This window comes from Chrysemys picta, chromosome 23 (genome assembly GCF_011386835.1).
Source record: "Chrysemys picta bellii isolate R12L10 chromosome 23, ASM1138683v2, whole genome shotgun sequence".
Classification (NCBI taxonomy): Eukaryota; Metazoa; Chordata; order Testudines; family Emydidae; genus Chrysemys; species Chrysemys picta.
The window spans coordinates 12,421,459-12,448,173 of NC_088813.1; the positions used below are offsets into that span (position 1 = coordinate 12,421,459).

General features: G+C 50.1%; 3 protein-coding genes and 1 long non-coding RNA gene across 7 annotated transcripts; 1 reads left to right on the top strand and 3 right to left on the bottom strand.

Moving 5' to 3' along the window:
- Nucleotides 1-242: 242 nt before the first annotated feature.
- RPL11 (ribosomal protein L11) lies at nt 243-8,296 on the bottom strand. 2 transcript variants are annotated; one of them, XM_005302089.5, is made up of 6 exons: nt 8,151-8,296; nt 6,856-7,006; nt 5,870-5,976; nt 4,604-4,735; nt 3,224-3,334; nt 243-318 (listed from the first exon to the last, which is right to left on the bottom strand). In XM_005302089.5, exons 1-6 carry the CDS (start codon nt 8,154-8,156, stop codon nt 289-291), a joined length of 537 nt encoding a protein of 178 aa, XP_005302146.1. In that variant the 5' UTR covers nt 8,157-8,296; the 3' UTR covers nt 243-288. The 2 variants fall into 2 exon arrangements, with proteins under 2 accessions (XP_005302146.1, XP_065433150.1); XM_065577078.1 differs by having other exon boundaries at nt 8,039-8,151.
- Nucleotides 7,472-10,078, top strand: LOC135977254 (uncharacterized). The gene is made up of 3 exons (XR_010594649.1): nt 7,472-7,539; nt 8,709-8,798; nt 9,945-10,078. It is a non-coding gene; the product is annotated as an uncharacterized LOC135977254 (long non-coding RNA).
- On the bottom strand, nt 9,657-15,315 carry LOC122172622 (cyclic GMP-AMP synthase-like). Its single transcript, XM_065577074.1, has 6 exons — nt 14,991-15,315; nt 13,577-13,854; nt 13,113-13,344; nt 12,201-12,455; nt 11,383-11,473; nt 9,657-10,241 (listed from the first exon to the last, which is right to left on the bottom strand). The coding sequence occupies exons 1-6, from the start codon at nt 15,304-15,306 to the stop codon at nt 9,785-9,787; spliced, it is 1,629 nt and encodes a 542-aa protein (XP_065433146.1). The 5' UTR covers nt 15,307-15,315; the 3' UTR covers nt 9,657-9,784.
- Nucleotides 15,316-19,320: 4,005 nt separating this feature from the next.
- Nucleotides 19,321-26,033, bottom strand: LOC101941949 (elongation factor 1-alpha 1-like). Of its 3 annotated transcripts, none has more exons than XM_042844709.2 (8): nt 25,893-26,033; nt 24,814-24,968; nt 24,108-24,287; nt 23,718-24,014; nt 23,220-23,370; nt 22,879-23,135; nt 20,475-20,709; nt 19,321-19,617 (listed from the first exon to the last, which is right to left on the bottom strand). In XM_042844709.2, the coding sequence occupies exons 2-8, from the start codon at nt 24,955-24,957 to the stop codon at nt 19,496-19,498; spliced, it is 1,386 nt and encodes a 461-aa protein (XP_042700643.1). In that variant the 5' UTR covers nt 24,958-24,968; nt 25,893-26,033; the 3' UTR covers nt 19,321-19,495. The 3 variants fall into 3 exon arrangements, with proteins under 3 accessions (XP_042700643.1, XP_065433152.1, XP_065433151.1); XM_065577080.1 differs by having other exon boundaries at nt 24,814-24,965; nt 25,893-26,031; XM_065577079.1 differs by lacking the exon at nt 25,893-26,033 and adding an exon at nt 25,407-25,473.
- Nucleotides 26,034-26,715: the final 682 nt, after the last annotated feature.

The window sequence follows — 26,715 nt, forward strand, 5'->3', positions numbered from 1 at the left end:
TTCCCCTCTTGGCCAGCACAGAAATGGAGGGGAGTTCTCTTCATTCACACCGTGGTTCTACCATCTGCTCCTTATGGACAGGAACTCCCATTCCACGAGCACAGCACTGACTGGCCATCTCTGCTGCACACTGCATCCGCACCCGTGGGGGGGTCTGCTCTCCTCTCCAGTTTGATCGGCTTCAAGTTCCAGCAGCTGATGGTGAGGAGGGGCGAGGAGCCAGCCACAAAATGCACAACAAGTTAAATGTTAGAAAATTTTATTAGCATTTTTGGTAACTGGAACTGCTCATTTGCCAGGAAGGATGATGCCATCGTACTGCAAGAGAGATAAAAGGGAGTGTCAGAAATCAGGGCCAGTCAGAGCTGTGGTTGTGCCAAGGAGGAGACTGGAGTCACCACTTATTTCAGGTCACAGGTGTGACTTAGAGTAAGACTCCAATCATCCAAATTTACAGTCTGCAAAGTGAAAATGGAAACTGACTTTCCATCCTATTTTCTGGTTTTTAGTGTTCCTTTAATAGTGATCTGTCAGATCAGTTTGACCCAAAAGACTTAAGTTGTTAAAATGAAGCTTTTTACAAAAGCTAAGTGCACAAAAAGCTATTCCCAGGAATGCATTTCCAATGAAAGGCTTTAAAAAAACTGGACTGCCTAGAATTCTGTTTGCAAGCCAGACTTGGCAGCAGAGCAAACCAGGAAGTAAAACAATCTCTGAACAAGTGAAAACTAGTCTCTCTGAAGGACTTACTCTTTGCACCTTCACTTTAGCAGCAGGAACGTTGTAGGAGGCTGATCCTGCAAATGCTTACTCCCACAAAATTACTATAAATTTCAATGGAAGGCGGTTTTGCCCAAGCGAAGAGCTCAGGATCTGGTAAGAAGGGGGATTCAATTTCAATAATATGAAGTGTTAATTAGGTGAGGAAGTCCCCTCTCCTCGCTGAGAAAAAGATTTAATCTGACTGGGTTCATAACAGGTCACTGGGCTTTGGGGCACATGTGAGCATCCCAGTGTGCATGTTACAGCTCTTGTAACTGGAAGCTGTAGTCACAGGAGACATGCTCAGAAATGGGCAAGCATGTGGCCTTACAGGTAGCCAGAGAAGGCCACATGCCTCTTAACAGGGGCAGTACACAGAAGATCTTCCAGGGGTCAGGGAAACTCAGGAATGGGTCTCTCCAGAGCAGCTAGAAAAGGGCTAATGAGACCTACATGATGGTGAAAGGAGGTTTGTTCTTCCCCTTTCCAGCTGCAGAAAGGTCTCCATTACCAAATATGTCACATTATTGAACCTTTCTGCATCTTGTTCATTAATAAACCTGTCGTGAGAAAATGGACATGGAAGTGAATTCTAGTGTTGAGGTTTCATTTAGACAGTCCTGGCCTGTGAGTCTGCCCACGGCTTACAGGCAGTCTTTAAAGTACAACTCTGCTGAATAGCTGAACTTGCTTCTACCATGGTCTAGATGCTTCGGGTCAAAGACATTCAAAACATGCCCAATAGTTTGTAAACAAGGTAGGCGGTCTTGTTTGCCCACAGCTCAGTGAGACTGAATCCATTAGAGGACAGCATGTTGTAGGACAGCAGTTCTCAAACTGTGGGTCATGACCTCAAAGTGGGTCATGACCTCATTTTAATGGGGTCCCCAGGGCTGGCTTAGAGTTGCTGTGGCCCAAGGGCTTCAGTCCTGGGTGGCGGGGCTCAGGTTACAGGCACTCTGCCTGGGGCTGAAGATCTTGGGCTTCAGTTTTGGTCCCCTTGCACAGGGCAGTGGGGCTTGGACTTTGCCCCCTCCCTCCCGGGCAGGCTCAGGCTTCAGTCCCCGCTCCTGGGATTGTGTAGTCATTTTGGTTGTCAGAATGGGGTCACACTGCAGTGAAGTTTGAAGTTAAAGGTGACCTGCACAACGACAGAACTGGATTTGGAAGCCTTTCTGCCTCTTTATGGTGGATAAAGACAGCACAAGAGGTTTCTCTTGAGAGGCCTATAGGCTGCTTTACAAGTATCCCGTCTAGATTTCCTGGGTTTGCTAGAGTTCACGCCTCAATGGAACGTTGAAACTCCTATGAAGCTTTGCTCACAAGCGTTTGCCAGGAGTTACTAACAAAGCCCACAATATTTAGACAGCGACTAGAAATCCTGCCTGCTCAATTGGAGACATCAAGCGTAACAGTTCTACTCCCTCAGGAAGGACAGGGAAGACCCAACACTGCTCACGTAAAAAGGCAGCACACTTCTCAAGTAAAAAAAACCAAGCAGTTTTCCCCTTTGCAGGTCACATCTATTACATGAATCCTTGGGCCTAGTCCCTGGAACTAGGGGTCAGGGGTCAATAACTTTCGGCCTAGGCCACCCAACATGTGGAACAGAGTCTACATGCCAGGGGGCCTATCCCAACCACAGAAATGCAAGCGAGAAATTGAACTTCGAACCCCATTTTGCAGAATTTGTTTTAAACAATTAAAAAAGAAGTGAACGGCATTACTCTACTATACACAGACCAGCCAGCAGGACAGATCCTATTCACTGCACAACGCACCTCCTCACCAGCCTTGTATACATATGTCTTTCGCAGCAGCAGTCACAGAAGTTGCTCCTCTGATACGGTAAGAGCCTGGGAAGTGGGACCAGCAGTCCACGGGAATCGGGGTATTGGGACTGACCCAACCGCAGCCCATCTAATTTGCTGTTTCCTTTGACTGTGTCTACTGCTGCAGATTTTCAATCCCCAGGGTCAGATTTGTAGTTGTCTACCTGGGGATCTTGGTGCTCTGCTGCTGCCGTCCCCCTTCTCCCCCCACCACACACCCAGATTGTGGAGATAGCAAAACATCTTAGGGAACAGGGACTAGAAGAACAGTATTCTACTTCTGGAATTCACCAGACTGCTGGTGAAACCAGCACCAAGGACTAGCCTTCAACAATCCCCTGCTTAAATGCTTTATAAGCAGATTTGTTTAGGAGGAGCTTTCTTGCAGTCCAGGCGCAGTTCTTAATGCTTCAGGTTTCCACCACAAAAGGAGGAAAGCTAAGGAGTGAAAACCCTTCACTTCAGAGACGCTTCTGCTCTCTTCCAAATCCCATGCTAATGAGATGCTCACATCACAGCTCAGCGAGCGTGTCACAGATTGGATCAGCAAGAGTCAGCAGGCTGTATTTGAGGTCTCTCACTAGGCCGCTGAATAGCCTGACGGACATGAAAATGGGGTTGGAGCTTACCTTCTGCTGGAACCAACGCATGGCCTCCTCCTTCCCAATTCTGTGCTTGGCTCCAATGGAGCCAGTTTTGCGTTTCTTGTCAGCAATGCTGAAGCCCGGCCTGCCCAGAACCTGGAGTAGACAGACAGCACTTTTTATTATCTGAAGATGCAGTTCAAGAATCTTTTTCAAGCCTCATCATATGGAGAAAAAGAGACTCTCCATCAAAGTGACATTTGTTTTGTTGTCTGCACTAAAAAACATGCAAGACCTTCTAATGGCAACTGTACCTGTAGGCCACTGGTCCCAAAGGGGATCAACAGTTACCACTGTGATGGTATTTGGTAACCTCTGAAGTGACTTGAGATCAGTTCTTAGTGGACAGCAAGTCCCATACGCCATTATGCTGGCACAGTCTCAGCAGAGGAACCAAAGAATTAGCCCTGGAGACTTAGTTACCTTCTCACTCTAAGGACTCATCTTAACTAGGAAAAATGGTGTTTTTAAATATGCCAATATGCTTTAGTTCACTCCCCTACCCCAGTAAACACCTGGCTAAAGTGGTGCTCCCTCTAGGTCCAAGCTGAAGCATATTTGGAGAGTGGTGTAAAAGGAACATGCTGGCACTGCTGCCGCCCTTGTGGTGCCTGTTCTGTAGAAAAGGGGGAACGTCACACTTAAGGTGATGAGGTTTGTGATGGCCTTGTTCTCTGCACTGTGCATCAGCCACGGAGGGACCAGAGCAACTTCCTACTGAGGGAAGAACTGGTCTTTATATATTAGCACATAGGCAATACAATGAAGCCAAGGGGTGAACTCAAGTTTTAGAATACAAAATACACAGCCTAGTGGATACTAGAAGCCAGCCTGCCTAAATTCTCACGGATCCCCAGGCCTGTGGAGCTGCACCTTCAGATGTGCCAGACACTCTTTATTACATTGTTTGAAGAGCAAAGTGGCCATGAAGATCAAGCAAAATTCAGCTCAGCTGTTCCTCTCCAACGTCACCATCTCTAGCACACCAGCAACTTTGTGAGTTTTACTCATCTTCAGACAGGATTAGGCAAACATGTTTCATGTTAAATGCCAGTGGCTCTTCCTACTCTACACCCACCTAAGCAGAGCACCTAGTCTCAATGGAACCCAGAGTAAAACATTCTCTGCTATTGGCCACTAAGTTACGTCCTGGCTGATTTGTCTGAGCCCGAAGAGCGTAGTGTCCTTTTTGTAAGCCGAGAGCTGGACCTAGTTAAAAACCTCACTTATCCACCTCCCTCCCCAGCATATGGGCATTTAAGACAGTTCTGACTCTCCCAGTGGCCCACACCTTTCTGCTCTTCTGGGGCACCTCTCTAGCATTGGGACAAAGCTGGCAGAGATAAGGAAGTAGAGCATACATACCACATAGAAGTCCAGGCCATAGATGCCAATGCTGGGATCGTATTTAATTCCCAGATCAATGTGCTCCTGGATTCCAAAGCCAAAGTTCCCAGTGTCTGAAAAGTTGTTTTTCCTCAACTCATATTCTCGCACCTGAAACCCATTTAGAGCAAGTTACATTCTATGTCTTTCCAAACAAAGTCCTGCTTTTTCCACTGAGTTGCGACAGGATCCACTTGGGAACCAAACAGCTCCTAGTGATGGGTGCTTATACAGAAGATTCGGGCATCTTGACCCATCTGGCAGTCATAGCAACAAAGGTGGTGTCACAGAGGGCTGCCCAGATTGCACACACAGAGCTAAGAATCTTAGCTGCCAGCAAGTGCCTAACGAAGTCTAGAGTCCTAGTAAGCTCCCTGATCACTTTTAAAGCCAGGACACTTCATGCAAACTGCAATGATTAATTACAAAAACTTACAGAAAACAGCAGAAATCCTACATCATAAGAAACTACTAAATGTCTATGTCTGTATTGTTACTCTGTAAATGCACAGTTTAGATCTTTTAACATCTAATAGTGCAGGTGATATGGACAGATACGAACGACATTGTCTACAAAGACTTCACAAACCCATCTGAGACCTTGCACCTTGAGCACTGTCTGAGCTCTCCAAGGATGAAGAGGTACCTGCACCAACTCTGTCCTAACCAATTCAGGGTATGTCTACACTGCAATCAGAGATGCGACTGCAGCACTCGTAGATATACCCAAGCTAGCTAGCTTGAACAACAATAGTAGTCCAGGTGACAAGCCCACTTGGAACCCTGAGCACCAGTACGTACTCTAGCAGGTGCGTTTGTACAGCCCACGCTACTGCATGTTCACTGCTGTTTGAGATACCAGAGCTAGCTTTGTTCTAGCTATGTCTATAGATACTGCAGTCACACCTCTGACTGCAATGCCGACATACCCTTAGAGGAACACACAACTAAATTATTCTTTTAAGGCTAGTTTTTCAAATTCCAGTTTGATACAGCATCACTTAAACAATACGTCCTGAAGTTTAAAAAAAAAATTCTTCTGCAAATCAATAAGTGACTTTCTGCTTCCATGTGCGTTTAAGGGTTTTTTGACAAGGGAGAAACTAATGACCATACATGGGAACAGTGTAAATCAACAACTTTAAAGTGCTGTTAAATGCAGATTATTTTGTTTACACTAATTTCAAGTTCATGCAAGCTTTTAACAAGCCACATATGAACAGCTAGAGCAGTCAAAATTCTCACCTTCAACCCTTTCTCCAGAATCTCCTCTGCTTTGGCCCCACGAACCGTGCAGTGAACAGCAATCTTTTCATTTCTCCTGATTCCAAAGGATCTGACAGTGTATCGAGCTGCGGGAGACAAACCCACACAATCAGTTGCTCTCACGGGGCTATTCCAATGGCTTTCAGTCAGACTGGAACATGTTTCTTGCTTTAGTAAGGCTGAAGCAAAAAAGCTCCAACTTGGTTTTTGACACCACATTTAGGGAGAGGAAAGGGCAATACTAAAAGTTACAATTTAAGGCCTTGGCTACACTTACCGGCAAGTTCGACGGCTGGAAATCGAACTTCTGGGTTCGACTTATCGCGTCTAGTCTGGACGCGATAAGTCGAACCCGGAAGTGCTCGCCGTCGACTGCGGTACTCCAGCTCGCCGAGAGGAGTACCGCGGAGTCGACGGGGGAGCCTGCCTGCCGAGTGTGGACCAAGGTAAGTTTCAACTAATTCGAAATAAGGTACTTCGAACTTCAGCTACGTTATTCACGTAGCTGAAGTTGCGTACCTTAGTTCGAATTAGGGGGGGTAGTGTAGACCAAGCCTAATAGAGAATTGTATGCAGTGGTAGAGAATTGCATGCAGTGGTAGAAGGGGGAAGATTGCCAGTTTTGGAGATTTTAGGCCTTTATTCACATAACAGGCACAGATAACGCAGGCTTCTCTATCCCATCCTCCCCACATACCTCTCCCCTGACCTGGAGGGATAAACCCTAGGGATGGCACACTTCAGCCAGTGGTACTACTCAAGCTTTAAGAAGGTGAAGCAGTAATTATGTCTGAAGGCATTGCCTTCAGAAACCAGAAGATGAAACTGCTTTTTTTCCATTTGGTGGCACCAAAAATGGTTTCCCCAACCTCTAATAAAGTGTCACTAACTGTTACAAGATGGGATCTCGCTTGCTGCACTTTGCACTGAATGATTCTGTTTCCCCCACTGAAACAACGACTTACCCTTTGAGAAGACAGGAGTCTGGCCTGTGAGCTGCTCCAGCACTTTGGCTGCCCGGGTGAGTCTGTCACCACTTTCCCCAACACAAATATTGAGACAGAGTTTGCGGATGCGCAGTTCACGCATGGGGTTCTCCTTCTCACCCTGATCTTGCTGTCGAGAGAAAATATATACAGCTGATAGAGACACGCCTCACCCAACCCAGCATACACAAGGTGCCAGTCAGCGGGCATTGCTATAGCACTCTGGGAGGGGGATAGGACTAGTCGTTTTTAATAAAGTGGTCTAGACATTTAGAAAGGCAACATACCACAGAGCACAGCTGCAAGTCCTATGCAAGGGGAGCTGTCACTTTCCTGACAACCTTCCATCCTATATGTGCTCCCCCACACTCTGATCCAGGGGGCGAGGGAAGCGTACCCAGTATTCTGTACTAGGCAGTGCCCATTACTTCCTATTCATTTGTGCATATGCGACCCCCCACAGAGCTTGGTGCTGGCCTTGGAACTGCAGGGCCAGTGTTCAAAGCAGGCATGAGAGCTGCAGGGCGAGAAGGGGGTATGGGGCAGCCCTGAGCCCCCCCACAGGGCTGCGAAGGGGAGGGCAGGGATTCAGACCATAGCGCCGTGGATGGGGAGCAGAGCACAGCCCATGGGAAGGGGAACGTGAGGGTTTAACCAGAGCAGGTGAGGGTTTAACCAGAGCAGGTGAGGGTTTAACCAGAGCAGGTGAGGGTTTAACCAGAGCAGGTGAGGGTTTAACCAGAGCAGGTGAGGGTTTAACCAGAGCAGGTGAGGGACCAAGCCCAGCAAGGAGGGAAGATGGGGGGCGGAGGGGGTTCAGGCCCAAGCGCTGAGGCAGGGCGCCCCACCATTGGGGTCCCCACTGCATGGCAGGGGGCTGTCAGTCCCGGGCTCCCTAGCAAGGAGGGTCCGGGACTCCGAAGGAGGGGGACAGGTTTCGGGGGACCTGGCCGGGCGGAAGAGTAGAAGGGGCTTCACCCCGACGGGGCGAGGCACCGGGGAAGAGACCCCCTCAGCCCCCGGGGGAAGGGGCCCGCGCAGCTCCACGAGCCTCCTGCCTGCCAGGGGAGGGGGGACCAGATCCGACCAGGGAACCCAGCGGCCTCCCAAGCGGGGGAGACTCCGGAACCGCCCCACGCTGGCCCCGCGGGAACCCACAGACCTTCTCCCACCCGCCTGGGCAGGCGCCCGGCCCGGCCAGCCCCGGCCGGCGGAGGATGGCGGCGGATTGACAAGCCTCCCCCGGCCCGTTCCTGCGGACCGCAGCTACTCACCGCCATGATGGAGGCGTGGAAGAGATCGCGAGAGCGCCGGAACGGGATCTTATTCGGCAGCCCCGGCCGGCTGCCCCATAGAGGCGGCAGGCGGGAGAGACGCCCAGGCCGAGGGGCAGCTGCTGCCCCCTGCGGCCGGAGGGCGGCCCTGCACCCGGCTCTGAGCAACTCCCCTCTCCGCCCCTAAGCCCAGATCTGGTTGATCCCAGGCCCTTCTGTGATGGGCACTAACTTAAACACAACACACTCTCCAAACTCATAGGCCGTTCCCCCTACAGCCCGGGCAGGAAGAGAGAGAATGTTGTTGTTACTTTTAAATCCTTGACAGGTAGTGGGTGGCAATTGGCGTGATACAAGCACAGGTCGTGTGTAGCTGTAGCCCACGGAAGCTTATGCTCTAATAAATTTGTTAGTCTCTAAGGTGCCACAAGTACTCCTGTTCTTTAAGCACAGGTAGATTACTGGAGAGAACAGTATCATTGTTGTCTTGACATCATCCAGGCAACTCAGGGTGGAACATGTCAAACGTTTGTTTCCATTTTTATTTTTCATTTTCAGGAAATTACAAGGAAAACCTTCAGGACAGATCGAGAGAAGTGACACAGGTGCTGGGCTGGGAGCATGACAGCACAGCCCGGCCAAGAAAGGGTCAGAGGCCAAACATCAGCCTGACAACGAGCCCTTTACATTACATCACATCACACACCCGTTCTGGAGTCATTCTCAGTATTTCTGTTACTGAAGTGGAAAAAATAGGGTGGCTAAATTACTTTTCAGCTTTTGTGACTAAAGAGAGTGTCGGCTAGTGCACAAAATGCCAGCTTTGTGTTTCAAATCCTGTCGAGGTTGGGTTATGAGATTTGGTGATTCCACAGTACCGGCAGCTGGACAGGGAGTGGCAGAGACTTGGAGAAATGCAGCTGGTGAATTTTGCGTGTAGACTAGTAAGCCCTGCTCTACACTACAAAGCCACACCCCTGAGCGACGCAGTTATTCCAACTGGAATCCAGATGTAGACAGTGCTACGGGAGAGCTTCTCCCATGGACATAGCTACCGCTTCTTGGGGAGGGGGAGTACCTACGCTGATGGGAGAAGCTTTCCCGTTGGCGTAAGTAGTGTCTTCACCCAGCAGTGCAGCTGCACCGGTGCTGCAGCACTGTAAGTGTAGACAAGACCTACCTCGGGGAGGACAGAACACACAAAGCAACATCTGCTTATTGTGTTTTAAAATAATATACTGTATTGGATTCATTGGCAAGCAGATTTATTTAGAGCGTAGCTAAGCTATCCAAAGCGCCCACATTGCAGGACTGCGTTACAGCACAGTTAAAACCTGGTTTAGTCTTGTAGCATAGACAGGATGGAATTGTGTTATTACCATACTCCTGAACCCGGCTAGATCCCTGCAAAGTTCAGGTGCGTGATTCAGGCGCACAGTTTAAACACGCTTTGATCCTAGCTACGTTACAGAGTGTGTTTTTATCATGTCTGAGGAACAGCGGTGTTATAACTGGGTCCTGCAATGTGGTCGATTGTGCAGCTCCTAGGCCCCCTCCTGCCACCCTCACTAACAATTAACGTCCCAGCAGACTCCTTCAGTCCTTACAAATGGAAAGGTAGACGCTCAGAATCTTTATGACCCAAAGTGGGAGAGTCCAATCGACACCAGAACCATCAGACCCACAGTGATCATTAGAGGCCAGCTCACAGCAGCAGCCAGCAGTGGCGGGGCTGCGACCTTCTTCTTTCGGGACACAGCGGTTGACGGCTTCTTTTTTTGCTTCTCTCTTAAGCACTCCAGCAGAAACGTCAAGTTATTGGGCGGAAAGAATTTGGTGCCAAACAGGTTGCATTTGGGAATGAAAAAATGAGGCAGATGAGCGGTTGCCACCTGCTGAATGAAATTGGCCCGGACCCTTTCGAAACAGTGAGCAACGCTGGAGGGGTTCCCATCCTGGGCCTGCTTCCATTGCAGCAGCGTGTGAAAGAAAGACGTCTCAGCATGGTAGGAACTCAAAGGAGCCAGTTCCAAGGGGTGCTCTGTCTTCAGGGCTCCCAAAAGACTTTCCAGCATCTGCAGACATTCTGGCCTAGAGAGGAGAAAGCCACATTCTTGGCATTAGCAATTTCTGTTGCTATTGGGTCAAATCCCAAGCTCCTTACCGTTTTAATTCAGGCTGTGACCTCGGTGGGAATTTTGCCTAAGTAAGGGCCTGGGGGCCACAGTGTGGTAGGCATTTGACCTACGAGAATGTAAAAAAAGGGGACAAATGCTGCTCCTACAGAGTAAGTCAACGAAGTTAAATATAGCAACATTGGATTTATGCAGGTGTAACTGAGAGCAGACTCTATCCCAAGGTCCCTGCCCTAGAGAGCTGACAATCAATGGGCCCAATCTTGCAAATGCTGACTGCCAGGCATACCGTGAGCAGTCTCATTGACAGATGGGATTACTCAGAAAAGTAAGCATTACGCTCAGTAATAGTGTTTGGAGGATTGGGCTCTAATTAATGAGGTCTGCCTGGAGAAGGGGGAGGGGGGGTAATGCAGCTGAAGCAAGTGACAGAGTATTGATTTCAGTCTAGGTCTTATTAGCTCCCTAGTTGTTGTTTGTTGTTGTTTTTAAATCACTATTAAAGTCTCAGCTATTTTACTTTCGCTAGAAGTTGAGCATGGATCACGCCTGGCTAGCGCTAAAGGGAAATGAATATACTCAAATGCATCATCATGTTCATTAATAATACTCTATACTTCGTTTGCACCTTCCGGCTGAGGATCCCAAAGCACTTCCCACAAATCAGGATCATTGCCCCCATTTTATGGGTGTGTGTGTGTGGGGGGGGAAACTGAGGCACAGACTGGTGCTGTGACTTGCCCAAGGCCCCACAGTGAGCCAGTGGCAGAGTGAGGAATAGAATCCAGGAGTCTAGATTCCCAACCCTGTGCTCTAGACACTCAGACTCCCAGCTGATAGCAATCAATGCTTTACATTTCCATAGCACCTTCTCTGCAAGGATCTCAAAGTGCTTAACAAAAGAGGGTCCAGGTTCAAGTCAGGGTTTCCAGGGCAAAGAAAGTAAACTATGTCCAACAAAACATGAAGTTACAGCACTGATGCTAGTCTGGCCTGTCTCGACCCGGGCTGGGGGATACAAAGACCTCTGGCCCAGCCCTGGCTTTCCAGACTTGCAGACATACTTGGTGTGGCAGTGGTTTGCCACATGCACGTACCTGCGGCACGTGGTCGTCTGACACTTCCGGGTGCTGGTGTGGCTTTTCAAAATCTCCTTTTCCACATGAGAGAAAGACATTTTCCAGGTCTCTGAAATAACAGCAACCCCAGTGTCAGCCTACACCTCCCTCAGCTGGGCACAGAAGCCAGGCAGCAGAGGACACTGTACAGGTGATGTGGAAATCATTTGTAATGTATTTTTGATTCCAGTATTGCCTGAGAAGTCACCCCTAACTGTGAAGCTCATAAAACAGCCCCAGGCCACTGGCTCACCCTCATCCCTCTCTCGTTCCCAGGGCTTCTTCACTCTTCCCTGTGCTATCCCTCCCCAGTTCGGAGTCCCCCCTCTCCTCCCATGCCTGCCACTCTCCTGGGAACACCTCCTGCTTCCTTGTGGGGTAGCTCTAGGTCGAGGACTTGAACTGAAGGGAAAAGGGGGAGACATCATTCCCCTCAATACATGTTATGTATGGGCTCCACCGAGGTCTCCAGAACACACAAGCCCTGTCTCAGCATGGCATACCCCACCAGAGGCTAGAGATACTCTCTGCTGACTCTCTGCAGCTTTTCTTCTGGGAGACTAGCTTAAGGCCAGTGCATTTACCACAGTGGGATACAGAGAATGTGGGGGCGGCTTTGGCAGTGCTATGAAAAGAGAGGAGGGGGCATTGGCCCTGTGGGCTGTGTGGGTTCCTTCCCCTGAGGGGGTGTTCATTGTCCCAGCTCTGCACACTACTACACCCTTCTCCAAGCCTCAGCCTGACAACTCAATCCCTAAGCACTTTCCCAGGAGAACATGCTGTGGTGAGGGAGTTACCTTTGTTATCTTGACCAGGGGCCTGTTTAGCAATGAAATAGAGGGTCTTCCTCAGATATGGCTCCTTCTCCCCCAACAACTGCTTGACATCCATCCCTTCGTCATTTGAACTGGGCCATTGGCCAGAGATCTCCAGAGCAAGGACCAGGTCAATAGACATGAATGTGTCACCTCGGTTGTCCACCATCACTAGGGGCACCGCTGGGCTGTTCTGCTTTTTCCTCTCCAGCCTCATCTGCCATCCAGGAAAAGGCACTGAGACACCAGACAGACAGTGGACAGACCAATGGGAGAGCTTAGAAAGAGGCAGTAATTCATCAAGGGGCTTGTTTGTGTTTAGATCAATGTCAGCCAAAGAAACCAAACCAAACAGAAACTCAACCAAATCCCTTAGGGAAGGACTCCTAGTGGGGAACCCACAGCTTTCCCCAGAAGAGGGATGTGGGGGGAGGGATAGCTCAGTGGTTTGAGCATTGGCCTACTAAACCCAGCATTGTGAGCTCAGTCCCTGAGGGGGCCACTTAGGGATCTGGGGCAAAATCAGTACTTGGTCCTGCTAGTGAAGGCAGAGGGCTGGACTCAATGACCTTTCAAGGTCCCTTCCAGTTCTAGGAGATGGGATATCTCCATAAATGTATTTATTTAGATGGAGTCCAGCTCACTCAGCTCTGTGTAGTGTGAAGGATCCCAACTTCAAGGGCCTAATACCTCAGCCTTTCACCTCTGGTGACCTGGGTTCAAATCCTACTTGAGATCACGTGAAAATGAGCTTGTGGGTCTCAGCCTAGCCCCTACCTGAGCTACGCTGCAGCTGCTGCTATTTTAAGAATGACTTAGGCCTGGACGAGCAGGAGATGTCACAGGTCAGGATGGAAGGGGTGATCTGGGTAGCTCCAGCACGGGGACACTCACCTGAGTAGAACACTTTGATGAACTGATCCAAGTGCTGCCGGAACTCCGCCATGATGCTCCCTGGGGACACAGTCTGCCCGTCCTCCAGCAGGAAGGCGGCTGGAAAGCTGCGGGACTTTCTCAGCAGAGTCAGGGTGTAGAAGAGCCCATCGTACCCCTCCACCTCAGCGTACTGAATATAATCTGGAATCGGCAGGCTCAGCAGCACGTCAAAGTTATTCGGGTGCAAGGGCTGTAGACAGAGTCTCCTACTGGAGATGCTGCTGAATTCTTTTCAGGCGAATCCCCACTTCTCCTTTCCTCCACTCATCCCCTTGATCCCATCCCTTCTCACCCCTCCTTCCTGCTTTCATTCCCTCCCTGATCCAAACTCTCTAATGACCGCCTACCTCCCCTTTTCGCTGCTGCTGTCGCCCTAGAAGGCTCTGACTGCTCCCACCACCTACCCTCCCTCTCCTTGTTACCTGGTAGCTGCTCCCCGACGTCAGTTCTCTCACATCCCTGAAGTAGGGTCTCTCGGGACACTCATTCAGGTAGCTAAAGAACTGTCGGAAGAAGGCATGGAGAAGATCGACTGCGTTGGCCCCATCCAGCTGTTTCAGGCGGAGGGACTTTGCCCTCTCTTTAATCCGGGTGAGGTTGTCTTTCTTCCAGTCTTGAAAGGTTCGCATTGCAGCTGAGGTCCCTGGTTTCTCACTCAGATCAGCGGAGGCATCTTGGGAATAGACCTGCCCCAGGTCTCCTAAAGGGAAACATTAGAGATGAGAGATCCCTGGCACTTCAGCCAGCTTCCTCCATATCAAACCATGCTGCTACTGCTTCTCCAATGCAAGTTTAGGTCCCGATCCTTCTTCCCTTGCTAAACTCCAATAGGGGGAGGAGCTGGGCCTCGTTTTGTGCAGCATCAGTCTTACAAACTGTCGTAAACGATTTTGGCGGAAAGAGAAATTAAGGAGTGAAAGAGAAAGGAGACTTGAAATGTGATGGAGGAGTTGGAGACGTGGGGAAGCAGTTCCAGACAGCGGGTAATGCAGAGGAGAACGCTCCCATGCAGTCAGTGGGAAGATTGCGAAAAGGAACAGCGGGAGTTGGCTGAGCAGAGGGAGCGGGAAAGAGGAGTAAAACGAGATCAGATCTGTGAGGTCAGCTGGAGTAAACAGTGTCAGAGATGCCTTTATCTCAGTCTAAGGGAAGGCTGATGTGTGTGTTTTGTACTGCGAGATGCTGCACCTCTGTTAATTCAGACCAATCATAAAAGAAGCCATGCTGGCATGGCTGATATCCACCTTCATTGCGGCTGCAGTGCCTAGCGTACTTACAGGACACTGCTAATGACAAGGAGAAGGTCCATGGTTTTGAGGTAATAGGATACTCTCCTCCCATAGTGCTGGATTCATCAGGAATTTAGGGATTACCGTATTATGGGGGTGGGGGACATCTAACCCAGTACCCTGTCTCTGACAGTAGATACTTCCAAAAAAGCATCACTCCATTCCCACCTACCGTAGACTCAGCTATTGTGCAGTATTTTACCACAGAAGGTAATTTCCTCCTGACCTCAGCCAGTGAGCAGTTTATACCCTGAAGCCTGAGGATCATTGGCCTGGAAAACTTTTAGCTGAATTAGTGTAAGTGCAGGTGCTATTCTTAATCAGCCAAATGCTTGCACTTTTAAAAGTCCAATTTGGGGTCCCACAGCCGACTCACCCACCCAACTCCCTCGAATCCCAAAGAGTGGGGAGAGGGGAGGACAATAACCCGTGTCATCTAGCTACCCCACCACATGCTGTGAGATCATCAAACTGAAAAACAGTGAAGCCTGGAGCATTTCTGAATGGCCATTTACAACCAGTGAAGGTCCAATAGAGATTCCCTGACCTGCAGCTTCCCTGTGGAGCTTGTCCAACTCCACCTTCCACCGGCTCTGGGTGCCAAGGCTCCGGAGCTGCTGGGAGGTCTCCGGAGGATGGGAGCCTAAACTGTCTAGGTTCCACTGCTTCCTTGCCCTGAGGTTTGAAGATTCGGCTGCTTCCAATGGGGACAGGGCTCGCTGGCTGGCTGTTCCCTCTGTGTCTCCTGGCTCTTTGCTTCTGCCGGCTCTGCCCTTCCTCTGAAGACCCTTCCATACCCTACGGTTCTTGGCCGGCGTAACATTGAGGGGCGGAGAGCTTGCACTTAGAGTCGGACCTGCCATCTTGCATTTGGACCCTATGAGATTCAAAGAGAATCCAGGTGTTTATTGTGATTCCAGGTTTCTTTTCTGATCTCCGCCTCAGCCACCTCTGTGTCAGGAGAGAGGGATGCTGCCCTTAGTCATAAAAAAAATAATAATGCAGGGCCAAGGCCGGCTCTACCATTTTTGCCGATCCAAGCAAAAAAAAAAAAAAAAAGCCGCCCGAACTGCCGCCCCAGGCACGTGCTTCCTCCGCTGGTGCCTGGAGCCGGCCCTGTGCAGGGCCATGAAGCAATGTGTTCATTTCATTTTCCTCTTAGGAAATGGGCAAAGGGAACCCAAAGCAGCCGGCAGGAGAATTGCCTCACTGCATCCTACTCATGGCAACAATTAGCATTTCCACCATGCTTATCTTTAAAGAGCTGTACAGACATTAACCGGGGGATCCTCCCAGCAGCCTGTGACACAGATACATTATTAGCCCCGCTTTGGACCCTGGGAACCAGCCAGCCAAAGAGGTGAAGAGACTTGCCCAAGGCCACCCAGCAAGGCAGTGGTAGAACAGGACCTAGCCCTCAAGGAGCTCCTGGGTTCCAAATGTGTTGCCTCAGTCTCTACGCTGTTAGGGATATGGCTTTCTGTCCTGGCTAGGGGAAGCAAAGATACAAAACAGCCTTCAAACCCAGGCAGCTCTCACATGCTGCCCCCGATAGCAAAGTCACAGGAAATGATCACGTGACCTGGCCAAGAGAACAGGTTAGGGGACAGGCCAAGTCCATGATACGGGGCACCTTGGGGTCATTGTTAAATATTTCAGTGTGGGCTGTACAGGTGGGCACGTGCACGTAGCAAAACCATAGGATGGTCAGAAAGGGGACAAGACCTTTGAGGCGCAAGCCGGGCAGATAAATGCCTCCCACATCCAATGACCGGACTGAACGTTGTGGCTTGCAGAAAATCAGCATCACGCTGTGGTCTCCTAGTGGCCTGCTGAATGGCATAATTTGACAACCAAACAATGTGGGGCTTGGATGCTGATCCATAAGAGGACCCCTGGCTGACAAGGGGATCTGCTGTAATTGTTGGATGACCACTGGCATCCTCCCTTCTTCCCAGCTCTGACACACCTGCTTGCCCGTGGGATTCATGAAGAGTGCCTGCTCTTCCATTCTTTAATACCAGTTCACTCCTCCTTGCTCCCATGTCATATACCGTCTAGGCAGGGTAGTGGAGCTATAACCTTTTCACCTTCTCCAGCTGAGATCCAGCCAGCCACAAAGACCTCATCCAGCACCTTTCCGGCCAGAGGGCACATCTCAGCCCTCATGTGCCCAGCGGTCTCATCTGTCTCTTAAGAAGAGCATTCAGTTGTGCATTGGACTCATCTACAAGACATTCCAGGGGGCCCCTACATTGCTTTCAACAGGCAGCTGCTTCTTGTCAGGGCTAGATTTCTAGCAGGATCAGCAGACAGCTGGAGTTTCTGACTTCAGGACACATCCTAGGGCATTGCTGTCCTGTTTCATCCATGGGACAGTCTTTTGTAAGAGAACCATAGAGTTCAGCCTAGCCTACACTAGAAAGGGTTTTCTAGTACAGACATGCTTATAGCAGAAACTTCCCTGAACAGAATAAGCTACATTGGCAAAAGAACTTTTCTTTTTTTGCCGGTATAACTGCATATAGACTGGGGGCTTTTTGCCAGCATTAATATGTCAAAGCATCACCCCACTTAACTGACACTATTACACTGGCAAAAGTTTCTAGTGTAGACCTGGTCTTCCAGCCTGAGGACGCAGATGGGTTTGTGTCAGCGCTAGATTGCTCATTAGCAGTCAGTTGAAGCAATTGGATTAATAATTTCATAGCCATCTGTCCAGACAGGGCCCAGCCACAGCCGTGGTGGAACGCCATTGACTGAGTTCCAGCAGGGCTGCCTTTGGCCCACCCTCGTGTAGGATTGCTCTTTTCAGAGATCAGCTGCAACCAGCGTCACTTTTGAAAAAAAAATTCTCAGCTACCACCTTTGTCTCTGGAGTCATTAATAAATTCTCAGTCACAGCCGGCTAATTTATTGTCCTGATTTTCTTCCTGCCTCAGGAAGAAAAGCAGCCAGTAGGGCCATTTAGTTGTTAGAGGGACAGTCAAAATTGGACAGACTAAGCTGGAGCCTTTCCATGCATTTGGTTCCCTGTACAAACCTATGCAAGTGTCCTCATGCCAGAGAGGAGTAACCCTCAAGAGAACACAGGCTGTCCTCATTTTCACGTAGCATCCCGAGAGTTGGGAGCAGAAGGACTTTCAGATTAGAAGACATGAGGCAAGTTCTGCCTTGAGGTATGTGCAGCTCTCTCTACCCGTTACAGAAGCTGTCCCATGCACACAGGGACATTGGGTCTACCCCTCAGAAGTCCACAGGTGGGGGAGGTTTCTGCTGGGAGGGGTCCTAGGCTACAGATACCTGGCTCCCCAAAATCCAGAATTGCTAGCTCTAGAGTGGCCCTCTGTGTCACTGCTCTATGAGAGGGACTACCCCCCCCCCCCACTTCACTTGAGGTTATGCACTGAGCCTGGACTGGACCCTCAGACCTAGAGAGCTCCTTAGCAAGGGCCAGCATCACCCATGGGAGTGTGAATGTGTGGCATTTAATAAAGGCATGTTGCTACCATTTCTGTTCCTGCTGGAGTGACCCAAGATAGGAGGCAACGAACGAGGGAAGTATCTCAAGGGGAAAGAGGCCATAAAGAACCTTAAAACATGGCTTAGAAGGAGCCATGGCACCATTTTAGCTAGCAGTACTAGATCTAGACACCACAAACCCATTTTATGCTATGAGCAGATTCATCGATTTCAAGGCCAGAAGGGACCATTGTGATCTAGTCTGACCACCTGTGTAACATGGGCCAGAGACTTGTCCCAAAATAATTCCAAAAGCAGATCTTGATTGAAAAGTGGTCAGTGATGGATAATCCACTGTGACCCTGGGTAAGTTGTTCCAATGGTGAGTTGCCCTCACTACTAGAGATGTATGCTTTTCAGGCTGAATTTGTTTAGATTCAGCTTCCAGCCCTTGGATTGTGGTCTTTCTCTGCAAGATAGAGAGCTCATGACAGGGAAAAATGAATATGTAGTAGCTACTTAGCAGAAGGTGAAGGGGTGATATGATCAGTCTAAGGTGAGTGGATAGAGCCATCTCCTGCCAGAGGAGAGTGACCTGTACCTAGAAGGTAACTCAGATCTCTTAGAATCAAATGGCCAGTTTTTGGCCATCTTCTGCTAACCCTTCCCTGTTGGAAAATCCCACACTCTAGCATCAGTTCCTCTCATCACAGGTGTGTCAGTTGAAGCCCAGTGATCTATGCCAGCCAAGATATTGCTTTTGTTTTAACAGCCTCTTTCATTACCCTCCCATCAGAAGCACCAGCTAGGGGCTCCAGGTTAAGCATCCAGCTTGGAGGGAGTAGTGACTGGCATGGAGGGTGCCTCACCCTAACTTGAACCCTCCCCCTCCATTTTCCAGCCCACATGTCCTCACAGGCACATGGTCTCCTCTGAAGGATTTTCTCCACCAAGAACTCCAAGCAATTCAAACCCACAATACCAGGAGATGCTCAGGGTCTTTTGATGGTGTTTCTCCAGCTTTGTGCTTACCCTCCCCTCCTGCTCTACTTCTCATCAGTCCTGCTTGTGAGCGTCTGATGCTGTTCTTCCTCCACTAGAGCCCTGCTACTGCTTGCGCCAGCGCCCACCAACTGCCCCCTTCAAACTGCCACTTGGAACCACACGGTCCACGTATTCCTGGGTGAGGAGGCTGAAGCCAAGACATTCTACTTGCTGGCTGAATGGTAGTGCGGGAGCAGCATATTTCTACCCCTTCTTCCATGGGAGAGTTGATAGGATCTATTGCCCCTCCAGCACTGGTTTGTCGTTAGGGGGCCTCTCCACCCAATCCTGGCTCCTGACATAGCCAAGAGGGCTGACAGATCACCCCAGCACACCCTCCAGAGGACGGGGTTACAGACACAGAGCCATGGTCATTTTTTAAATGGGCAGTTTATTCAGTGAGGACAGTTAGAAAAGTTAAAGTGCAAGGGGTCAGGCAGACCCATCCCACCCATGGCTTGGCCAGTGCCACTTGCTGAGGCTCAGTGCTGTACAAGTCAGTCCAGATGGTGATTTTGCTTGTTGGGTTTTGGTGCTGCCCAGTCTTCATTTCTTACTGGCCTTCACAGCCGATTTGGTGACTTTGGCAGCTGCACTGGCTTTCTTCTCTACCCCCTTGATCACACCCACGGCCACCGTCTGTCTCATGTCACGAACAGCAAAGCGACCTGCCCGAGGAGAGGAGCATTAGGTGGTGGTTCTCTTTTGCCCATTGAGCCTATGGGGCTTTTTCCGACACAGGTTGCCACTGAGCTAGAGTAAAGAATTGTCGGCACTCAGCTCTGGGACAGGAATAGAGAGAGTTTTCCGCTACAGCAGGGCCTAGTCTAGCCTCTGATGATTTAGCCCCAGGTTCGGGGGGGGGGGGGGGGACGGACATATGCTAAGAACAGCCATACTGGGTCAGACCAAGGGTCCATCTAGATCAGTATCCTGTCTTCTGACAACACCCAATGCCAGGTGCCTCGGAGGGAATGAACAGAACAGGCAATCAAATGATCCATCCCCTATCGCCCATTCCCAGCTTCTGGCAAACAGAGGCTAGGGACACCATCCCTGCCCACCCTGGCTAATATCATAGAGGATCAGTCCATCAATGGTTATCGAGTTCTTTTTTGAACTCTGTTATAGTCTTGGCCTTCACAACACCCTCTGGCAAAAGAGTTCTACAGGTTGACTGTGTGCTGGGGGGGGGGGGGGGTGAGAAAAGAAATAAACCCACAAACCCCACACATGCTTTTTTGTTTTAACCTGCTGTCTATCAATTTCATTTGGTGACCCCCCAGTTCTTGTGTTATGCTGGTTTTCCCAACAGATTCCCACGAAGTCAGAGGCCAGCACTTTTACTGGCTGCTATTGTTTCCTGCAGAGCCAGGACCCAGGTCAGTTCAAGTAGATTAGACACTAGCAATAGTCAGTGGCCTGTGATCTAGATTGGTCATAGCAAGTTAGTTACCTGGTTCTAAGGCAGATGTACCAGTGCTAGAGGGCAGTACCTACTTTACCCCATCCATTATAGTCTTACCAAGAGGTGGGTACTCCGAGAAGCTCTCCACACACATGGGTTTGCCAGGAATCATCTGCACAATGGCAGCATCCCCGGACTTCAGTGCCTTGGGATGGTCCTCCAGCTTCTTGCCAGACCTGCGGTCGATCTTCTCCTTCAGCTCCGCAAACTTGCAGGCGATGTGAGCAGTGTGGCAATCCAGCACTGGGGAGTAGCCAGCGGCGATCTTGCCCGGGTGGTTCAGGATGATGACCTGCATGGGAGGAGATGGTTAGGAAGCCTGAATGAGCAGCAGAACATTCTCCTGCTTATTTGTTCTTGGGGAAGCCCTTAGATCCCTGCATAGCCCTCCCATCAGGATTAAGCTTTTTAGAAGCCATCTTAGAATCTGGTGTAGTTAAGTGACAGGACCAATTCACCTTGATTTTTGCAGGCCTAGTTCTGTTGGCACAGGCACCATCTAGCCTCCCAGGGCTGAGAAGAATATCCACCTTGCCTAGTGGTAGCAAACTTGAACTGTGAGAAGCTTGGCCCTGTCCAGAAAAGGTTACAGTCCACCTGGTACAATTGGAGAGGAATAGATAAAAAGCTAATGCGGTCTTGGGATGCATTAGGTGAGGTATTTCCAGTAGAGATAAGGAAGTGTTAGTACTGTTCTACAAGGTACTGGTGAGACCTCATCTGGAATACCGTGTGCAGTTCTGGTCTCCCATGTTTAAGAAGGATGAATTCAAACTGGAACAAGTACAGAGAAGGGCTACTAGGATGATCTGAGGAACGGAAAACCTGTCTTATGAAAGGAAACTCAAGGAGCTTGGCTTGTTTAGCCTAAGCTAAAGAAGGCAGATTTTATATAGATATAGATCTCATATCAGAGGGATAAATACCAGGGAGGGAGAGGAATTATTTAAGCTCAGTACAAATGTGGATACAACAAATGGGTATAAACTGGCCATCAGGAAGTTTTGACTTGAAATTAGATGAAGGTTTCACTCCTCTGGTGGTTCGAAGTTCTGAACAGCCTTCCAAGGGAAGCCGTGGGGGCAAAAGACATATCTTGCTTCAAGTCTAAGTTTATGGAGGGGATGGTATGATGGAATAGCCTAATTTTGGCAATTAATTGATTGAACTTTGTCTATTAGCTGTAAATATGACCAGTGGCCTGGGATGGGATCCCAGTTACTACAGAGAATTCTTTCCTGGGTGCCTGGCTGGCGAGTCTTGCCCATGTGCTCAGGGTTTAGCTGATCACCATATTTGGTGTCAGGAAGGAATTTTCTTCTAGGGCAGATTGGCAGAGGCCCTGAGGGGTTTTTGCCTTCCTCTGCAGCGTAGGGCACGGGTCACTTGCTGGAGGATTCTCTGCACCTTGAAGTCTTTAAACCATGTTTTGAGGACTTCAGTAGCTCAGACATAGGTTAGGCGTTTGTTGCAGGCAGGGCCGGCTCCAGGCACCAGCCTGGCAAGCAGGTGCTTGGGGCAACTGCTCCGGACAGGGGCAGCACGTCCAGGTATGCGGCGGCAATTTGGCGGACGGTCCCTCACTCCCGCTTGGAGTGAAGGACCTCCCACAAAATTGCCGCTGCAGATCGCGACTTTTTTTGGCTGCTTGGGGCAGCCAAAACCCTGGAGCCGGCCCTGGTTGCAGGAGTGGGTGGGTGAGATTGTGTCCTGCGTTGTGCAGGAGATCAGACTAGACGATCATATTGGTCCCTTCGGACCTTAAAGTCTATGGGTCCTACAGTAACCGTTCTTAACATGACCAGCTGTCACAGCAGGCCTTCTCCGGGTGTCTCTCTCAAAGCAATCTGTTTGTTAGGGGTAGCCACCATGCAGAGAACAGTAGAGGGAGAGCAGTTTCCAGTAATAGCTCTAGCCAACTTCAGATGGTTCTTGGACTATTTTTTAGCAGCTACAGGTAGAAAGCCATTGTTCAGAAGCCTCCTGCCATGAAGGTGTGCTGGCACTACAAGACTAATGGCACCAATGATATAGTGGCAAAATGGATATGGGGTGGGAAGGAGAAGAGCTAGTGGTTATGTGGTTACTGGTGCAAGGTCCTGCAGGGCAGGGTGGAAGAGAATAAACTTAGGGGCAAGAGATACACAAAACCAAACCAAACCACCCACCTTCCCTTTTCAGTTCACAGGAAAAGGGGGCAGGGGGATTAGCCCCAGACTTGCTAATTTGACCCAAGGGTATGGCACCAATTACTCTTGTGCAGGCTGGGAGAGCAGTTTGTCCTCCATGCAGACACCTCCATGCGAATAGAGTGGCTGAAGCAATTGTACAGGCATATGGTAGCCTTGGAAAGCTCAGTGCTTCTTTGCAGACTGGCCCAGCATGAGATACAGCCTCCTATGGCCTTCCACCCAGGACTGACTCCAAATCACTCAAGTCCTGTTGTTTTCACATCCCTGACCTGAGAGGTGAAGCTGCCGGCCTCCATGGGAGGGTCGTTCTTGCTGTCTCCAGCCACGTTCCCACGCCGGATGTCTTTCACAGACACGTTCTTCACGTTGAAGCCAATGTTGTCACCCGGCAGCGCCTCTGCCAGAGCCTCATGGTGCATTTCCACCGACTTCACCTCCGTGGTAATGTTGGTGGGGGCAAAAGTCACAACCATGCCGGCCTTCATGAAGCCAGTCTCCACACGGCCTACTGGGACCGTTCCGATTCCTGGGGAACAGAGACAGTGGCATCAGTTGGGTGGCCTAGACAAGGAGCTACCATGCCCGGTGAGCACCTCCCTCCCACACTCACCACCGATCTTGTAGACATCCTGCAAGGGCAGACGGAGTGGCTTGTTAATTGGGCGGGAAGGAGGGATAATGGAATCGAGAGCTTCCATGAGAGTGGTGCCTGCAGCATTCCCATCCTTCCTAGTGATCTTCCAGCCTTTGAACCAAGGCATCTACAACAGACAGGAGGCAGGACTGAAGCTAGGCAGGGCCTGAGAGTGCCAGGTGTCTCCTAGGAGGTATTTGTGCCCACCCCGCTCTAAACTGCCTCTCCCAGTGGGGGGAGAGGGGGAGGAGAAGAGAAAGTCTGGAAGTTAATATTGAATGTACCCTGAAGAAATAAAGCTATGTGAGCCCCCAGATCCCCACCATGCTCTACTTAGATCCCTGGCTGAAAGTGGGGTTCCCCCATCCATTCTCCCATGCCCATAGGTTCTGGGCAGCTTCCCCAGCCCATCATTCCATCCCGGCACTCAGATCTGGCCTCCATGAGGCATACAGAAACAGGTAGGCTACTCACATTGGCGCTGGCCTCCAGCATGTTGTCCCCATGCCAACCAGAGATGGGCACGAAAGCCACAGACGCTGGGTTGTAGCCGATCTTCTTGATGTAGGTGCTCACTTCCTTGGTGATCTCCTGGTAGCGCTTGCCACTGTAAGGGGGCTCCGTGGAGTCTATTTTGTTCACCCCAACAATGAGCTGCTTCACCCCCAGCGTGTAGGCCAGCAGGGCATGCTCCCGGGTCTGCCCGTTCTTAGAGATGCCAGCTTCAAACTCTCCCACCCCGGCCGCCACAATCAGCACCGCACAGTCAGCCTGGGGTAGGGAGGGGACACAGTATAAGACATGCCACAGATCTAGCTGCTTAGGCACCCCATCACCTTCAGCCTGATCAGGGCTAGTCCGTACCTGCGAGGTGCCGGTGATCATGTTCTTGATGAAGTCTCTGTGGCCAGGGGCATCGATGATGGTGATGTAGTACTTGGTGGTCTCGAACTTCCACAGGGAGATGTCAATGGTGATTCCACGCTCCCGCTCGGCCTTCAGCTTATCCAGCACCCAGGCGTATTTGAAGGATCCCTTGCCCATCTGTGAGGGAGGTGGCACCAGTTACACTAGGTGTTTAGGGGTGGGCACAAGTAGTCACTAGGGAACAGCTCCCATCTTCCCCTCAACATAAGATTGCTTTAACTGGGGTGCTGTTTACAAGTGGGATTCCAGTGGGTTTTAGAATGGCCATTAACAATTGTCATCAGACCCCTCCCCAGTCTACAGTCAACGATTCCATTGATAGTTATACAATTTGGTGGCAGGGGCCTTGCAAAAGGGAATGTTAGAGACACAGTCACCCTAAGTGTGTCTCTATCAGAATAGTTACACTGATGCAAGCTTCCTTAGTGTAGCCAGCGCCTTGGAGTGGCAGATGTGCTAGTGCACCCCAAAAACATGGCACCCCTCCTCCTCCATCCCCAAACTCAGAGGTTTAGATTTCATGGCTTTAAGAGTCACAACGTATGCAGTGACCGAGCCACACATCTGACAGCAACTCCACACAACCCCATAGTGTGAGTTAAAGGCACTCCTGAGCCAGTCTGCTTGGCACCATTGTCCCAACCTCAGCCGCCTCCTTTTCGAACTTCTCGATGGTTCTCTTGTCGATGCCCCCGCACTTATAGATGAGGTGCCCGGTGGTGGTGGATTTCCCGGAGTCCACATGGCCAATCACCACAATGTTGATGTGGATTTTCTCTTTCCCCATGGTGCTGGCTTCTATGACAGAGAGGGCTTTAGACAGGCTCCCTGCCCCCACACAGCCCCTCTCCCCCCAGGACCATGCTCAGCTCTGTCCCACCCAGAGCCACCTCAAGCTAGTAAGGATGTAGGTTTATTGCCAAGTACAGGTTTAATTGGGGACCAGGTTTCTAACTGAACAAGGAAGGTAGAGTGAGCAGAGTTGCTGGGAGGTCACTGGTCCCCACAAACATAGGTACCAGAGGCAATTAGGCTAGGAGAGTTTTTGGTCACTGACCAGGCCACCTGAGCATTGTTGGCTACAAGACAGCTCCTGGAGGAAGTTGTATCACACACACACCTCTGAATGGTCACCCTACTACTGTGTGTGTGTGTGTGGGTATTAGAAGCCTATATAAGAAAGAGACCCCAAAATCAGGACTGTCCCTATAAAATAGGAACATCTGGTCACCCTACCCAGCAGCAACCAGGCCCTCTGAACTGCCAAGTAGCCAGCACAGAATGCCATCTAGCAAGCAATCCTGCAAGAACAGTAGCCTCCTGTGACTGCCCTTCAGCCCAATTCACAGCACCTGCATCATTGTGGGAGGGCCCCTGTCTGAGCTCCGGGCAGTGCCAGTACAGGAGAGCTAAGAGGGGAGGGGTGAAGGGAACAGCTGTAGTCCCTCACTCAGGAAGTCAATGAGCAGGTGTCAGGCCACAATTAGCCTGTTCCTAGCCCAGACGGGCTACTAGGTCTGGGAAGAAAGCACCCTCCTGCCAGAGGTATCCTAGCAGGTACTTCCCTCTCCCCACCCACGGGAGAGTGGAAATCGCCCATCTCTAGCCCGTGGAGGAGGGAAAAGCCCAGGATCCCAGGGGAGCTCAGAACTGGACATGGACAAGCCCAGCTATGAGCCCCAAGCACAGCAGAGACACAACCCCTACAGGGCCGGTACTTACCTGAGTCACAGCCCAGGGAGAACAGCAGCTACGCTACTCAAGCGGCCCCTCCCAGTCCATTTAAACCTGGCCCGGGAGCGGGTACCAACCTGACCACGCCCCCTTCCGAATGCCCAGCACCAATCATTGACTCCGGGCTGGTTAGCTACGCCCCCTTGGAGCCACATGGAGAGAAACACGTGGAAGGGATAAACAAGGCAGATTAACAACACGTGGAAGGGATAAACAAGGCAGATCCCTCCCCTTCACCTACTGTCAGGGTGCTAGGGAGCCAGCAGGGGGCCCCGGGTTTGGGGAGGGGCTGAGAGGTGAATAAACGATCAGCAGAGGGTTGAATACCAATTAACGGAGATAAAGGCTAATGGGAGTACAGTCAGGGCTGAAATCAACAGAGCCTGAACTCGTCTGTAAAGCCAGAGAAAGATACATAATGGGGTCTAATCAATATAGGGTAATAAAGAGAGAGGATGAGAAAATGAGGAAGAATAGTAAATAGCTAGGGTTATATAAATAAATACAAATAAATTATAATAATAAAGAATATTCCAGAATAATAACAGGCCAGTAAGGACTCAGATAGGTGAAGAAATCAACAGAGATAAATCAATAGAGAAAGAAGGAGAAAGAATGGGGTGTAATAAATAGCTTCAGACCCTGATCCTGCAAAAAGCAACAGAGGGTCCTATGGCACCTTTAAGACTAACAGAAGTATTGGGAGCATCTGTTAGTCTTAAAGGTGCCACAGGACCCTCTGTTGCTTTTTACAGATTCAGACTAACACAGCTCCCCCTCTGATACTTGATCCTGCAAACTCATCCATGTA